The sequence below is a fragment of the Ixodes scapularis genome, unplaced genomic scaffold (assembly GCF_016920785.2).
Source record: "Ixodes scapularis isolate PalLabHiFi unplaced genomic scaffold, ASM1692078v2 PGA_scaffold10__122_contigs__length_95168666, whole genome shotgun sequence".
Taxonomy (NCBI): domain Eukaryota; kingdom Metazoa; phylum Arthropoda; class Arachnida; order Ixodida; family Ixodidae; genus Ixodes; species Ixodes scapularis.
Window position 1 is genome coordinate 18,329,039 of NW_024609836.1, and position 14,282 is coordinate 18,343,320.

General features: G+C 42.5%; 1 protein-coding gene across 1 annotated transcript in view; it reads left to right on the forward strand.

Annotated features, from left to right (window-relative positions):
• The window catches only part of LOC8042354, a 484,035-nt gene that overhangs the window by 154,581 nt on the left and 315,172 nt on the right, over positions 1 to 14,282 (forward strand). Inside the window, exons 2-4 of the mRNA XM_042287475.1 lie at positions 3,936 to 4,096; positions 8,358 to 8,641; positions 12,765 to 12,901. Of these exons, the coding sequence (XP_042143409.1) occupies positions 12,779 to 12,901 (123 nt within the window). The 5' untranslated portion in view covers positions 3,936 to 4,096; positions 8,358 to 8,641; positions 12,765 to 12,778. The remainder of the gene's footprint in view (positions 1 to 3,935; positions 4,097 to 8,357; positions 8,642 to 12,764; positions 12,902 to 14,282) is intronic.

Here is a 14,282-nt window from a genome sequence, read left to right on the forward strand (position 1 = left end):
AGAGCATTACAGTAGGCTTGCGTGAGTTTTCTGAACTTTACAGCGATCGAATAGCGTGCTAGTCGGTTCGATCTTCGTGTCGAGTATCGTCAACATTCGATAGTTGTGCAGTATTTATTGTTTTTCCTGGTTTGTTAATGCGCGTCAGACAGCCCTGTTGAGTGCGCTTCGTTGTGCGCACCGGTGCACTGCGGAGAAGCGACGCCCGCGTTATAGGCGGCGTCGTCTATCTCGCTTCGCGGCAGCGCATCCGCGTGCTCGGGGACTTGAGGGAAAAGTACTCTTCCAGAGTGAGATGAAACGCGCCCACGCGTCGGCTGTTCAAAATAAAAGAAGCTTGCGCTGATGTTGGAACCTTGCGGTCTGACGTTTCCAAATAAGACCTCGGCTAACGTATATGCTTGATTGCGACATCCTGACCACTTGCATACATCATCAGTCATGATTTTTGTTTCCAAAGAATCTAAGGTAGGATACTTGGGTATAGCACACCGTATAACGAGATCATTTCTAAATAACCTCGATGAGGCGTAGCTAAACCATGCTGTAGATTTAAGTTCCATGCCAAATATTTCGTTCTGCTATTGTATATGCCTTGAACTGTTTGAGGGCATAGCCAATAAAGATTAAACTAAAACACAACGAGTTTTAGTGGTGCGTGAATAGAAGTATTGGAAGAACCTCAACGAGTTCAGCTGGGGATTGCCATTGATGTGCATTAGTAAACGAGAAAAGTTTTGAGTTTTGACTAAATTAGGAATTGTACAATTTTATGACAACTTTCAAAACTTGAACAAAACATCCAATTTAGTACTAAGAGAAACACCCTTAAATAGCCACTTGAACATTAATGGCTTTCATCGCTGAGCATGTGTTTCAAAAGTGGCTGCTTCAGTGGGCCTTCTAAGCAACAAAATGACTCTCAATTATTTTATTTTATATTTTATTACTTTTTTTGCACATTAAAATTTTTTTTTAATTACTGTTGCTAATTGAGCTGTCTCTTTCTCTTTTCTTTACCTTTCTTTTTTTAACAATGTCACAGATCATGGTTTTTTATGTTCCATATTCACATCTGATAATGTTTTTAGTTTGCTTTTCCTTGTGCACATCCTTCTTATCCCACAACATATTTCTGGTAACACGAACTGTGCATGTTCGTATGTGTTCTATACTTACATGTGCATGTTGCTATGTGTTCTATATTTACATTAAAATGTATATTCCTGACAAGAGGTGCACCCTTTGTAGGCGTGCACGAGGGCACCTCCCAAAAGTTAAATAAATATATAAATAAAAAAAAAGCAACATTCTCGTTTCTGTGTTTGGTGATTTCAAGAACAAATAAGCTAGTTGAATGTTTGAGGTAGTCACACTGTGTGCTGTGCCATGATACCGAGGAGTGGTTGCACCAAAGTAATAAGGCAGAGAAAGCATTGTTTTTTAGTTGGATAGTTCTGCACATGGGTTTTAACACAGTATTTTCAGTGGAGTGAATTAAATTGAGTGTATGCCTATGCTCCAAAGAGTATCTTTGCTGCTCCAAAAGAGGCTCCAAAATGACCTGGACCACTTGCATCACTGGACCCTGGTGTTGTCAATCTCAACACATTTTCTTGGTTCCTAATTGTTTATTTAGCATGTGTCTCTTGACTGTCAATTTCATCCTGTTCCTCGTGTTCCCACCTGTCAGTATCACTTACTATGAACCTCTCAACTGTTGTCTGTATTGCCAGTCCTTTTCTTGTTCACTCAATGTTTGCTGTCGTTGGTGTGCCAGATTGTTCAATTATTTTTTAAGCTTCTAGGGTTGAATGATTCCTTTATCACCTTGCATGTTCTGTACCACATTGATAATGTCTACAGCTAAGGTGCACCAATATAGATTCGGATTTAACAGCTTCGGGCATCAAAGCACTGATACACTTTCAAAGCTTTTGAATATTTGAATACACATTCTGAAGCCAACTTGGCTAACATTGCTTTCATTTTAGTAGAATTGCTATTATAACAAAAGTCATAATAAATTAATAGTAGTTTAACAGTTTATCATAGTGTTGAAAGAAAGGGGTATTGATGCTGCTTGAGAGGATTATTATAATAATTTTAAATGGACTCTCGGTGTATGAGCGTATATTGTTTGGAACTGTTCTTTTTATTGCAAGTTATTTTTCTGGTGGCTTTTTCAGTCAATTAGGATTTCAAGTTCAGAATTTAATAATTGTTTATGGCAGTGTTTTTCAAAAATTAGGTTAGGCATGATAGAGGCACTGCCATAGGTTGCTTAGCTCAAGAATATTTCTTGAGTTGGATGAACAAGCAGCATGCATCCAAGGCAGCGTGAAACCTGGAGGTTTTTTTGGCAGATTTCTTAATTTGTAAAATAAAGGTCTTTGCATAAAAATGGATAATGGTTGCAACATATTTGCAAGGGATTAAAGTAACATTGCTTTACACATTTTTTGGAGTGCATAATTAGGAGGCATTATTATCAATTCATCTATGTGAGTGTAAAATGAATAAAGGCAAAAGAAAAGTAATGCATTTGCTACACCAAGCTGGAATGCCTGAGAGCTCTTTCTCGTCCAACTCTGAGCGAGCTAACATGTCAAACGAGTGTTTCTGCATCTCGAGCACTCCTAAAGGCCCAACGCATGAGGCACCTAACTCTCACCCTTCTTTTATAATTCCTCATGCCACCTGCTTTTTATTCTTAGCAGTGGCTTCCAAACTATCCCAGCATTGTCTCATTCTTATCTCTTTGGAAAAATATAACGCAAGGTGTGTGCCTGTGCCAGCTACTTACCCTGGAGAACGGGAAAAAAAATAATTTTTTCTTTCCCATTATGTGAAAACTGGATGCTTTGTGCTTGCTCACCGAAGTTTTACCTTCATTTGCTTTTACTTTATCTAATTTGCTCGGCTCATTACCATTTGTACTCGAAAAGGGCCTTGGTGGGAGCATGAGAGTGGCAGCCGATTTTACTGTAAGAGACTCGGCTTCTTTTGACCGATGTCTCTTAGCGAAAAGTCGGTTGCCAGTTTCACCCTTAGCAGGACGCAACATACTACGAGAATACATGTGGAAATAAGCAACAGCCATTATTTTATAGTGTAAACAAGTGATTGTAATTTCTTTTGGTTGTCATTTTTCTCTTACAATCGGAACACTCATTAAAATTATTAATTTGATAGGAGGTGCTCCTTTGGGGAACTAACTCAAGCGGTAAAGTTTGAATCCTGCCACTATCGCTTCGGAGTAAAATGCAAAAAAGCTCTAATGTTGTGTTTATGCTAGCAGCAGTTTATGCACTCACAGTATTTTTTTTATACTTTTAGTGATCTCAAAAGGTACGCTCCCTGAAGTATACCTTTTGTATCATAATATTCCACAATTAATACACGTTGAGTGCATTGCCCTTTGCCAAGTGTAAAACCTTAGCTAAACCTCTCTCCAAGGCTTTCCAAAGATCCCTTATTGGCTTCTTCTTATGCAGCCTCAGCTACGATATTATCCAGACAGAAACAAATTTTGGTAGCAAAAAAGTTTTTTGATAATTTGCACCTGATGCTTTGTCCACACACATTGTCTGCACCTGGTGCTTAGTCTGCACCCAAAAAATTCTTATGCGCAGCAGACCTCGATAAATGGTCCCATTTTAGATCACAAAGAAGCTTTCATAATACATAAATGCGCATACTCTGCCATTCACAAAACCCATTGCATCTAATCATTATGAACCATCTTGGGAAAACAAATCCTTCTACCGTCCACACCCGTAGATAGACCAGGCAGCATAAAATCAAAAGTTTTAAGCATGTGTACTCTGTGGGCTATAGTCGGGAATATAGTGTATATTTGTGTTTTGTTTGGACTTGGCCGCCTCTGGAGTGAAGCTTATGGGTTGACGCCCCCCTTGTCTTTCGGTGTGCAGGTTCTTCGAAATGGCGGCTGCCCCGATGCCGGTGGTTGCCGACGGGTCCCCCGCCGGATCAGCCGCCCCCTTTCTCGAGCTAGGACCCCGGCACTGACCCTCCACCATGGCGTGCTGATACTGCCCCGGAGGAAACCGGTCTGCCTCCTCCTACTTGCACGGTAAGCGAGGGGTTACCTGACTGATCTATTCCTTGACTTCGAAATACCGCCCTGAGCTCTCCTTACTGACCTATAGCAGCCTTGGTACGGCGAAAAAGCAAACCAACCACGAAGCACTAAAGATGGTGCGTGAAACGGTTGTGTGGACGTTACATAAAGAGTGGATGCGACGACGAAAGGGCTTTTATGCTTTTGGGGTTTATGTTGTTTGGAATGCGGGGAGTTAAAAAATATGCAATAAATCTTTGCCCAGAAAAATAGGGAGAACTCTATGAGGTAGTGGCTTCTATTTTTTACTAGTGCTGTACCACATACACATCTGTCCACAGATACTAGTGCTGTACGACATACACATCTGTCACCATATTCCCTATCCTCTCCCATATAGAAATGTGACGTACAAAAGACTCACAATTGTCGCTCAAGTACTAATGGCTGGCTTCCATCTTTTTTTTCTGCAAAGGCCTAATTCGCTGCCCCTTGTCGAGACTCACGCTCGTGCAAACTGCAGCCTTTCCTCCCACAAAGTCAGCACCACCGAGAATCACGTTCACTGCATGCAGTGGAGCTTTCGAGGACATGCATTGGAACCTTAAACTCCTTTATACATACAAATGGGACAAACTAGGCTGGCAGTGTGGGCAGAGTTGTTGCATGTGAGATGCGCTCTTTCCATGTTTCCTGAACACATTGTTCATTCCAAAAGACATTTCTTTGATGTGCAAGTGTAATTTATTGATTTATTTCCTCTGAGGGCCCTCATAGGCATTTCAGAAAGGCAATTGAAAGCTAAATACATATGATAATAACATTGTAACACACTGGCTTGATGAGCGTAAAACAGAGGCCCAACTACTAAAAAAAGATATTATACTTGCAAGAATTATTTTTTTCTTCTGCAATTTGTGAATTACGAAGATGAACAGGCCTCTGAATATTTAGGAAGCACTAAGCTTCTAGTTCTGATAGTGTTTGATGATTTTGAGTGTAGGCTTTGTTATACGTAGAGCTACTAGTCATTTGAGCGTAGAAACACTTATTGTGTCGGAGTTGGACAAGTGGCTTTTGTCACCAGGTTTGCACACTGTTTTATTTTTGCCAACTATAATAATGTTCGCATTTAGGCGAGTTGCTACATAGTCAAATGAAAAAGCAAAACAGCGCAAAAGGCACAGACAAGTGGAAGGCTTTCGGGATGGCTTTACATGGAATAGTCCTGGTTTTGTCTTTTTGTTTTCTTCTTTCTTTTATTGTGCTCTGGTGCAGTGAAGAGAAAGAAGAAGAGAGTCGTAAGTCAGCATGTGTCCATGTCCCTTTCCACTTGGCCCTGTGTCTTTTGCGCTGTTTCACCTTTTAGTTGCCAAACTAGCATGTCAAATTCAGTAGTACTACAAGAAAAGTCTGGCAGATCTATTGGCAGGTGTAATGAGGAAGAGAGCTCGAAATTATGCTGTAACAGTTTCAAAGTATACTGTAAACGACTTAATTTTCGCGGGCTCAATTTTTCGCGAGAGGGGCCAAAGCTAAAAATTTGAAATTATTCGCGGGTTCTAATTTTCACAAATAGAGTGTAGCTATCGTAGCGTTGACATATTGCCCGAATTGTTTGCGGGACATATTTTTCGCGAATTGCAGGCAATTCACAAATTTGCGAAAATTAGGTCCTCGCGAAAATTTAGTCATTTACAGTATATATTTTTATAAAATTATGTCTCTAAAGAATAAGCATGCTTTAGGTTTTTTCCATTCATTTCATACTGATTTTGCAACTGCTCGTTCGTGTGAAAACGGGACATGAGCCTTTTTTTTAGGCAAAACAATGAAGTAAGTTAACTCCTAAAATGGGATTGTCCCACCCAAAATGGGACATTTGGTCACCCTAGTAGGTAGCTTTGTTACAGGATTAAATTGAGCTAGTTAGTACATATTTGTGATGTGTCAGCTTGAGCTGACAGAAACAAACATAGAAGGGACAGTACAATAAAAAACAGCTAACAACTTTGCTTTAGTACACCTCTTCTTCGTATGTGCAATCATCCTTTTTACAAACTGTTCATATATACACAAAATAAATACTAGTTTTAAATAATATTTGCACGAGGAAATATTAAAATTACCGTGACCCTCTCCTCCTACGAGTTATCTGGGCGTGGCACACTGCAAACATTGTGTTTCTTTGCTGTGGATTGTGATGGACAAGTTATCGGGGTGCATTGCACACCGCAAATACTGTTTTTTTGGTGTGGATAGTGATGGACAAGGTGCTAACACATTCTTCCCCGAAGAAGAAGTGTACTAAAGTAAGGTTGTAAGGTGGTCAGCTGTTATCTATTGTTGCGTCCTTTCTACATGTGTTTCTGTAAGTTCAAGCTGACGCATAACTAATCAGGTAGCTTCGTTGAGTGCGCTTCTCACCGCTTCGTTGCACACTGCAGAGAAGCGAGAACCGCAGAGTTGAAATTTTTACGGATCTTGCTTCACCGCATTGCAGCCGCGTACTGAGGAAAAAAATGTCCCCCCAAAGCAGGAACAAAAAAACTTTGAAAGTGCTTATGTAACAACTCTACCTTGCAGTAAAATGTTCTGAACAAGGCTTTGTCTAGTATATATGATAGAAGAGGGATGAATAGATGAATGATAGATAATAAATGAATGCAATATTCTGGCAATAATTTTTTTTTTTTTTCAAACTTGAGATGTAGCAAGGGTACTTGTGTGTTGCAGGATGATTTATATGAATGGCTCTGCAAGCTTATATTTTTTTATGTCAATTCTCCCGTTTAGTTAACACCTTTACATAGGTTTCATATGTATAATGGCACAGCGAGCAGAGCAAATTAAAACTAAATTAGCTGGGGCAAGAGGATGGAAACTTGGGAATACTGTCGAGACCGGTTATAACAAAGTCGGTTATAACGAAATAGCGGCTACAGCGAAGTGATCACAGTTTCCGTCATCGCTTCGCTGTAGCCGCTGTTTCGCTTCGACTTTGTTAACCGAAGTCGGTTATAATGAAATAGCGGATATAGCAAAGTGGTTTCCGATTGCTGTTGACTTCATTATAACCGGTCTCGACAGTAACCTTAGTGGGTTTGACTGGATTGTTTCTGAGGCTTTTTTATTGTTCACATGCCGATTTTTTTATTAAGCTCTAGATATGAAATGTTACTGATGTTAATAATCAAATGACATACGCTTCGGTTTTATCTGAAATAATTTTTGCAGTTTTATTACAACCTTTACGACCTCAGTGAGACATCAATTTAGGTGCTAAATAATATTTTGTTCTAACATTATTTCTGTGGAATATAATTTGGCTTACCTTTGGTTCTGTACCTAAAATAACCATTCATGGCAGTTCATACAGTCCTTCTACACCCAGCATATATGTCGTCGTGCCTAGAGTTCCTACATGCAACTAATAAGCTAGTTAGTTTGGTGTTCAAGGCGTTTGAGGGAACCAAACCTGCCGTGCAATGGATGCTAACAAAAGGTTGCACAAAAGTAGGAAGGCAAAGTATAGTGTCCCTCGATGGATAGGCCAATGCATGTATCGCAACATATAATATTAGCAGTGGTAGGAATGAAAATAAAGTGTATGCTTATGCTGCAAAGTTGATTTTTCTGTTACAAAACAGACTTTTATCTGCTCCAAAATGTGCTCCAAAACGACTCGGACCAATCATATCACTGAGATGGGACAACCTCAGTTTGTGAGTTGAGGGCAAGCATCTTCTACCTGTCTGCCCCATTGCACACTTGAGTCGATGGTACAGTGCAACCCACTTATAACGATAATGAGAAAACTTGAAATTTCAATCGTTTTAACTGATTATTCTTGTATCTGGACTAGAAAGAGATCATTTCCAGCCTAGAAACTCTAAAAACTGATCGTTATAAGTGGGTTGCGCTGTAGTCAGTATATCCCCCCAAGAAAAGCATCGACATCACCTTGGTAATAGTGTGCGTGTCACAGGGGTTATTTGTAGGTTCGATCTCCGGATCTGCCCATTTTGATAAAATTGAATGTCATACCAGTGTGTGATTGCGTAATCTCCGCTACTTGATGCACATTAAAGATTAGGTTGATGGTCGTACTCTACTTTGCTGAATTACCCTTCAACAGCGGAGATAGCAGGTGCCACTTGAAGGCAGCCTAACTCCCCCCGCATAAATCTCCGCACGACAGATTCCCTTCTCTTTTGATGGGTGTGCATTGGAGTGCGGTGTGCAGACGACGCACTTGTCCGTTGTCGTGCAGACATCCCTTGCCTCCCTCGGGGCACAATCCGAGAGCTCTTGGCAACGGGAGAGTGCATGGTGGCAGGCTCTGGCTGGCTCGCCCAGTTGCCGCAAGACCGCTTCCTTGGCCGAAGGAAGCACGCTCGACGCGGGACCATGGGGAGCCGGGGGCACGCGGCACCGACCACGGGGAGGCGGCAGCAGGAGCCCAGGGCAGGACGGGGCACACCACACGCAGGCTAGGACCCAGCGGACACAACCGGCTACGACTACGGAACCACAACCGAGAATTTCGACTTAAAAGTATGTTCTGCTACCTCGCATCGAATCATCCGCGTGGACGTCAAGACTGCCGACGACTGCCCGCGGCGGGAGGTTGTCGGTGGTCCTCGATGGGTTGTGGACAACCTTTTTGTTTGTTTGACTTTGCCCGTTGTGGTTGTTGCGCTCTGTCTAGGGCCCCAAACAATGGAGGCAGTCTGCTTAACCAGAAGTCCTACAAGGAGCAGCGTTGGAAAACAGCAGTGTCTGGCTTGATAAAAATATGAATAGCCATTTAAGCGACATCTACTATGCCTTCAATTTTATCATTACAATGAGATTACGCCAGTGTATATTTCAAACCGAATGAATCTTGCAGTCGGTTGGTGGAGTGCGCAACTTTTGGCACATAGCTTGTCTCGCAATCACGATTAAAGCGGCGTGATAGCTCTATCTGTTGCATGAAACCTTTACTTGTTTGCACCAAAAACCTCGTCAGTTTATGTGATGTTGTGAAAGTCGATGTTCCTCTCCCACCCCTGTACTGTTAAGGGCTGTCCAAACAGGACACTTCGAGAACGCGTAAAGCAACACTTCTTCACCAATTGAAGTGCAGCGATCCGCTTCCAAATGTTTTTTTTTGTTTTTGCCAGGGGGAAATCTTCCCCCTCGTTATCATCCACATGTGTCCTTCATGGAGACCTAGAGCATGCTCATCACGTGGGTCCGGACATCACACGCTCTGCTGGCAGTCAGTCAATCGCTCAAGGCCCCCGCTGGTTTTCAAGTCTAATCTCAGAAACATCGAAGGGGAGGATACGAGGGCGCAGCAGAACAGATGGACAGGTACTGACGTCACAGAAAAGCAGAGGAGGCGAGAAGGAAAGCCATGATGTTTGCCTCACACATGTTGAAACAAAAACTTCAGCTTTCACTTCATATGGCGGAGAAGTGTCGCTTCACGCATTCTGAAGTGTCCTGTTTGGACACTCCTTTAGAGTCACGTGCCTGAAAATGTATGGCAGATGTGCAGCTGCAGCAAACGTTATCAGAGAGGTTACCAAGCAGGCGTACGTGTTAGACACTGTCTGAAGAATGTGCAGCATATAAGTTTGTTGCTACACCGAGAAATTGTTTCAGCCAGTGGGGCAAATTACTAGACACTAATTTGTTTGTGGACTGGTGTAACTCTGTTTCACCGACATCTTGTAATTTTCCAGAATACTGTCAGGTTGGACGATGCCCAGCTTGAATTTTTGGCTTTCTTTTAGTGACAGTGCCTATGGAGGGTATTCACTGGATGCCATAATTATGGGTGGTGTTCAGAGTGCATGCTCATAACGAGCTCACATTAATAGGCTGCTAAGACCGGCAGCCTCAATGGTGAAAAATACACTCTTCAAAAGAACTGTGGAAGTTTGCCGTCGGCATGAGCTCAGCAGTCGCGCACTCGGCTATGGCCGCCAGTGAATGGTCCCCATTGAGATGCCTGTATACACCCATTTTCAAGGTAAACAGCAACAAACAAGATTGCGGCTTCCGGTTGCCATATTCATTCAGGTTACTGAGTGTTGCATGTGTCTTCCTACGGGGCTCGTGCAATTACGAGTGCATATTATCTGAGTTTGCCTCTGAATGATCAATCTCATTACGGGCAGTTATCAACGTGTCTAAGAGGTCCTGAATTCATCGAGCCGTTCAACCTAGCAAATGCGAGGACATCATTGAACTGCGGCGTCAGTACCTGTAAGTCACCTAGATTGAGACGGCGTAGCATTTTGACCACGACATGCGGAGTTTTACCGTTTTGCGTTGAAATACGACAGCGAGCAAGGACCGATACACATAGTAGTTCTACTTGACTACGATCCGTCGACTTATGACTGCAAGTTGCTGGGACCATAATGTTATTATAATGTACGCTAGACGTCCAACTGGCGCAAGTGTCTATGAGACTTCCGCGATGCAAAGTGAAGCAAACAGCAACCAGACTACTTTTGTGGTGCTCCTGCGCATTCCTATGTGAAAACATGCGCAAATTTTTTCTCTTTGGGTGGAAAATGACATGGATCACTTTTGTTATTTGGATAGTACCGAATAGTATGTACCTTTATTAACGTTGTAAAAGTGTAATTGCATTAGTTACAGCAGTTTTCTTTACCAATGAACAATGTAAAACTTTTTCCTTTGTTTCAGGCCCAAGCTCTGTTTCATGGCAGGCATGAAAAAAACGAGCGACGATCCTAATGAAATTAACATTCGAAAGGAATGTAAAGTGTGTTCAAACTTCACCACCATTATATATTGCCGATATGTATGTCCTGTCACGAGCGGTTAAAAACATTCAAAATGTAAAGAATAAAGTATGTGGGCTAGGAAAGGTGCCTCTTATTATTATTTCCTATGCCGGGCAGCTTTCATCAAGCAGCTGTTCTTCGACATCTCCTTATTTTCAAAGATTTCAAGCGTTTGGGTGATGTTTCGAATGCAGAACAAGCATCTTCGCACATATTCATGGGCAGAAAGAATAAAGCAGTACTTATTTATTGCAGATCAGACTATATTACGTGGCCTTCAATTTATTTTGATTGTCTGCATGCACAAGGAGTTGCTGATCCAGTGTTACTGCATAGTCTTTGCCGTCTCTCTTTGTTTTTCCACATGTCCTTCGTTTGTTTGGCCCGTACATCCCCCATGCTGGAAAGCGCTGACGTCTTGTTTGCACCAACAGTGTCTGACAGTGCACATAAATACACGTACAAAGCCGTTTTAGCACCATTTTTAGATTATGAATTTGAAACAAAACCCCCATAACTGAGCAATTATTTTGTCTGCATGACTGAGAAATGTTCTGGTCTACCTAGTATGTACGAACTATTTGCGATATTTGCTCTTATGATCGTGCGCAGGAAGAAAACGCACTAACTTTTTCCCATACTGACTTCCGGCATTACCGGAAGTCAGTTTTCGACTGGTTGCTGTCTGCTTCAATTTGCGACAGCACACTAGTGCCCATTGAACCTGTAGTGTACATTATAATAACTCTATGGTCAAGACATCCATGTTTCCTATGTGGAATGCAAGGCTGCCACGCCTCATACTAAGACCCAGTGACAGGCGGTCATAACTCGTCGTAAGTTCTCATAATGCAGTCGGACGCTACTAATATACGTGAATGGGCCTTTATTCGTGCTTCATACAAAGCACGGTGACACGGCAGTCAATCCACACGGATGGTATCTTGCGCGAAGATGTTATCTCTCTCCTGTAAACCGTTGGAATCATGCTGGCGATCGCAGTGATTGGCAATCTGCGGAAAAGCGAACCCTCAGGTTTTCTTCACAAACAGTGCGGCTTTTGCTTGAGTAAATACGGTATTAGTTTCTCGTTTTGGTATCGCAGCAGAGAGCAGTTCGTCAGCGTCATGCCACAGCTATGTCTTATTATTGCTGCAACGAGCCTGAGCCAAGACGATTATTTTGTCTCTGTTAAAATGTGAAAGCCGTGTCATCCTTTTAACGAATGAATGCACTCTTGAATGCGTTTTATCTTTTAAATATTGGACTCGGGGGATAACTCTAATATTTTTTTATTTGGCAGTGCCTGTTCTGACATTTTACATCAGAAACAACTGATAAAAACAACAGTGATGACTATGCTTGCTTCGAGCCTTCGTGACCATATCACGAAGGCTCGAAGCAAGCATAGTCGTGCCCGATATGGTCACGAAGGCTTCGAGCCTTCGTGACCATATCAGGCACGACACCGATGATGCACGCTCTTCCGCTACACCGTAACCAAAAACTGTTAAATTTGTTCAGGCTCGGCAGGCATGGTTGAGCCCGGAGTGAGTAACCTTTTCTCGAAACAGAATGGAATCAACCCGAGTCCAATAATGCAGCGCCCCCGCCAGAAGCCATCCCAGCCATCCACTCTCAGTGGGTCTTTCATATTGCAGGAGACTGTAAATGCTGTATATCATGCAAATGAAATGCTGCAGCAAGTTACCTGTGACTTCATAGACTTTTTGGAATGTGCATTTTTATTTCATACTGCAGTGCTACTAGAAGGTCACGCTAGATATGGAACCTTTTGCCATTTCTTTGCCCTTGAGTTTGGTATTGTTGAGAGGCTGGCTGAGTGGGCTTTGCTCTGCATTTTCCAGACAGGAGAAGAGGCATGGAGAGCCCACACGGAACCCTACAGCGAGGCACCCTGGAAGTCCGCAAAGACGACTTCTGGGAGGCCATCAGCTCCAACTATGACTACCTCATGAACGACGAGCTCATTGCTTCCTGCAGGGTCAGCAGCCTACACTTTCTGTTGCCTTCTTCCTCCAAAAGTGTTGCACATATGCATTGAGAAACTGGATTCTCAAGAACTTAACAGATTCCTGGAGTACCCTGAAGGGTTCCCTAATCTTCCGACTTTCCTGAATTGTTGTTGTCCCCAATTAAAGTATTTTTCCATTATAAACTGAATTTTAGAAGGTCTGAGCTATCCACCGATGTGGTACGGTGTGCAAAGCAGTTCCTTGTATGTTTATTATTGCACTAATGCTGATGCCAGGAGGGGTCCTCGGCTACCAGTCAAGAGAGATAGGAGTCCCTCCAGATCAAGAAGTGTGCGATTGTGAATTCTAACTAGTAAGGATTCGTCCAGAAACGATGGAGATTTTTTTTCTCTTTCTTTAAGGGCAAGGTTATTTTGTTTCGAATTTGCTTTCGTTGCTCTGTAGATTGGCTCGGCTGGATTAGTTTTATGCTAACTTCATTTGAAATTTTATGCTAACTTCATTGGTGATTTGAAAAGTTTGTGGCCAGGAACCTATTGACTAGCCAGGAACCTATAGACCGTTCCATTAGGGTCACAGCAGAGAGGGTAAAAAGAGAAAAAAATGCCCTCTCCCTCTCACCCGCATGTCGTCTGCTCCGCCGAATGGGCAGTACCTAGCATCCGGCTGGCGTACAAACTCTGTTTAAAATCGCGTCATTTTGGAAGTTTCAAGCGCAGATGCACAGATTTTGGTGTGCCATTTATCGTGTATTACTATGCTAGATAAAAAGACTAACAGAGTTCAATTGCACTGTTATCTGCGTGCAAATAAAAAAAAAAATAGGGAAAACTGTGTCAGATTGGCCGGCCTCTCCGGCGAAAACTAAATCCGGTTGCTGCACCTTTTTTACTATAGAGAGTTCATACTGGTGTAGGCCTTTAGCGACCATGAGTGGATGTCTCAAATAATAAATAAAAACGTGCTCTCCTGCCGCAAAACACGCAGTAGTTGAGGGTAGTACTGCCGGCTGACTCAACTGCTATTTAAGTAACGGAAAAAAAGATATGTCAGTTGATCATTTACCGAAGTAGAACAACAGAGACTCTAGGCTGATTTTGGAGTAGCCATAACTATTCTAAGAACGCGAACCACTTCACAGCGGCAGCCACGAGCGAGAGTTCGATGTTCCGTACAGCCCGCCGATACAGCCCAAAGATGGAGAATGGCAACCTCATGTTTTGTTGTCTGCTAGCGGAGTCGGGCACATGCCATCTTTCTCGTTTTACCCCGCCGAACCCGCTGAATTTCCCGGATGTATGGAGAGGGCGCTGCTGCCGAACAAAATGGTGCTGCCCAGAGAGCTCTAAATGGAATGGTCTATTGACCTATAATTTTTTGTGTTTTCTG